Here is a 2,500-nt window from a genome sequence, read left to right as displayed (position 1 = left end):
AAACACCCGTTTCAAACAGCAAATAAACATTACCAAAATATATAATCCCATCTCAACTGGTACAGAGACACACACGTACACATATGTGCCAGGGGAACATACATGTAGACATGTGCACTACATTAAACCAACCAGCAACAAATAGATAAAACCACATAAACATACGAACCAATGAAAAAATAGTACTCTTTCTACTGAGTTTGCTTTTGCTTAATATTGCTTATATATGTATAAATACATATACACACATATGTGTGTAGATAAATAGATAGACAGACAGATAAACAGACAGACAGACAGACAGACAGACAGACAGACAGACAGATAGATAGATAGATAGATAGATAGATAGATAGATAGATAGATAGATAGATAGATAGATAGATAGATAGATAGATAGATAGATAGATAGAATGAAACCTAGATACTTGTGAAAAGCAGGAGAGGCTAGAAACTCGTATGATATCAGGATAAAATCATCCAACTCCAAATTCTCCTCACAAAAATTCGAAAGAAGTAACCGTTCCTGAATCACACACAACCTTAAGGAACTATAAATGCACATAAACGTATCGTCAAACGGTCAATAAATATAGTTAATCAGAAAGACATTTTGGAAAACAAGCAGTATCACTTACCCATATTTTGTGCAAACTCTTCGGAATTCAAGTTGGGGCTGCGTCGTTTCCGAGGCCTTCCTTTTTGTAAGGTCCCTACCCCATTATAGTAAGGGGCTTGATTTGCGTTCATGTCTGGAGACAAAGAAATGTACTCCGACTGATAGGAATCCTCGTAATGGACCTGGCAGTATACAAAATGTTCTCGAAGTCCAAATGTGTCCCCCGCCTGCAACGCTTTGTTGCAGGTGAAACAAGTAAAACACGATACATGATAGATGTGGTTTTTGGCTCGCATCACCAAGTCTGTTGACTGAATACCCATCCCGCATCTTGCACATCGTTGAGTGTTAAATAACCTGTGGGGGAAAAAAGCAGAAAATGATATTTTAATGGAGAATGTAATATAAAGTGTTAAACTGAAAGAAACTAGAAAACTCCAGCTAAATGTCTAGTTCGACCTGGCTTTACATTACAAATATCTTAGAGTTTAACTTTGCTTTCCCTCCGGCTACAGTCGCTTTCTCTACTAAACTGGTTTTAAAATAACTGCGATAAGCATATAGTAATAGATATCTGTAGCTAACTGTATTGTACAAAGGAACCACATAATATAAGTCAAGACCCTGCAGTAAGACAATCATGTGACTGTGCCTTATGGGAAATTCATTGGCTTATCCGCTCAGACGTCTACCACTGAGCATCGGGAGTGGATAGAGTCAATTATTTTCTTACACTGAAAATAACACTCCTTTTCATCAGCGTTATACGTTGTGGCTTTTCCTTTCTTATGTAGTACGATGAAAAAATGACAACAAAAATATATAGAGTACCGGCTATTGTTGCACTGGAAACTAAACAGCTAGTTTTGTTCTAATCTAAATATTTTGTGATTTCAATCCTTGTGTGTGAGCGCGTGTGCATGTTAAGGTTTATCGGTGAGGCAAGATTTCAATATTGCATAACTTTCATAAACGTCCAATGATACTACCGATCCCAGGGTCTTCTCAGTAGGCTACCCTAGAATGTTTCAGTTGCCGTTACAACTCTTTTGGTATTCAGTACAGCAATCTATGCTTCTTGGTACGATGAAGTTCTACACATCATATCACGAAGAAGTATTTCTACAAAATCTTTCAAATTGTATTCTCCTTGAGCCTCTCCTGCAGATATACATATATATTCAGATACATGCACACACACACACACACACATATATATATATATATAATATATATATATATATATATATGTGTGTGTGTGTGTGTGTGTGTGTGTGTGTGTGTGTGTGTGTGTGTGTGTGTGTGTGTATGTATGTATGTATTTATGTATAAATTCTAAATCTGCAGACGAATTAGACAATTAAAACTGTTAATCAGTATATTGTATTTCTTAGTTGAGAACGTTGAGCAGCACTTATATTTGCTTTTGATATGATAATAAGGTCAGTGTATTAGATTTCTTGTAATATTATGCTTTTACATGAATGAATATTTATTTAATTTGTTCAAATATGAGCTAAAAAATTACAGTCTATTACGTTAATCTTATACTTGCGCTGTGCGCACATTGTATGTATGTACATGTGTGTGTGTGTATGTGTGTGTGTGTGTTTGTGTGTGTGTGTGTGTGTGTGTGTGTGTGTGTGTGTATTAATGGTAAATGCGACAACATATTGTAAACAAACTTTGGAAGCGTCGAATGTGTTTCATATAGACAAGAAAATATATTTCGAATGCAGTACAGCCGCGAAAACAGCACAAAGATTCGATGCTTCCAAACTTTGTTTACAATATGTCGCATTTTTAAAAAAGCTATCATTATTTAGCGTTTAATTTGACGGCGATTGTTATCCGTGAATCGTTTACCTTAACGGTATTCAG

The 2,500-nt window shown here is 35.8% G+C and overlaps 1 protein-coding gene across 1 annotated transcript in view; it reads right to left on the bottom strand.

Moving 5' to 3' along the window:
* Positions 1-2,500, bottom strand: part of LOC115214327 (LIM/homeobox protein Lhx9-like) — a 31,535-nt gene that overhangs the window by 23,957 nt on the left and 5,078 nt on the right. Inside the window, exon 2 of the mRNA XM_029783511.2 lies at positions 639-976. Within this exon, the coding sequence (XP_029639371.1) occupies positions 639-976 (338 nt within the window). The remainder of the gene's footprint in view (positions 1-638; positions 977-2,500) is intronic.

This window comes from Octopus sinensis, linkage group LG1, assembly GCF_006345805.1.
Source record: "Octopus sinensis linkage group LG1, ASM634580v1, whole genome shotgun sequence".
NCBI classification, from domain to species: domain Eukaryota; kingdom Metazoa; phylum Mollusca; class Cephalopoda; order Octopoda; family Octopodidae; genus Octopus; species Octopus sinensis.
Note: the sequence above shows the minus strand (reverse complement) of the source record. Positions and strands in the feature narration are given on the sequence as shown.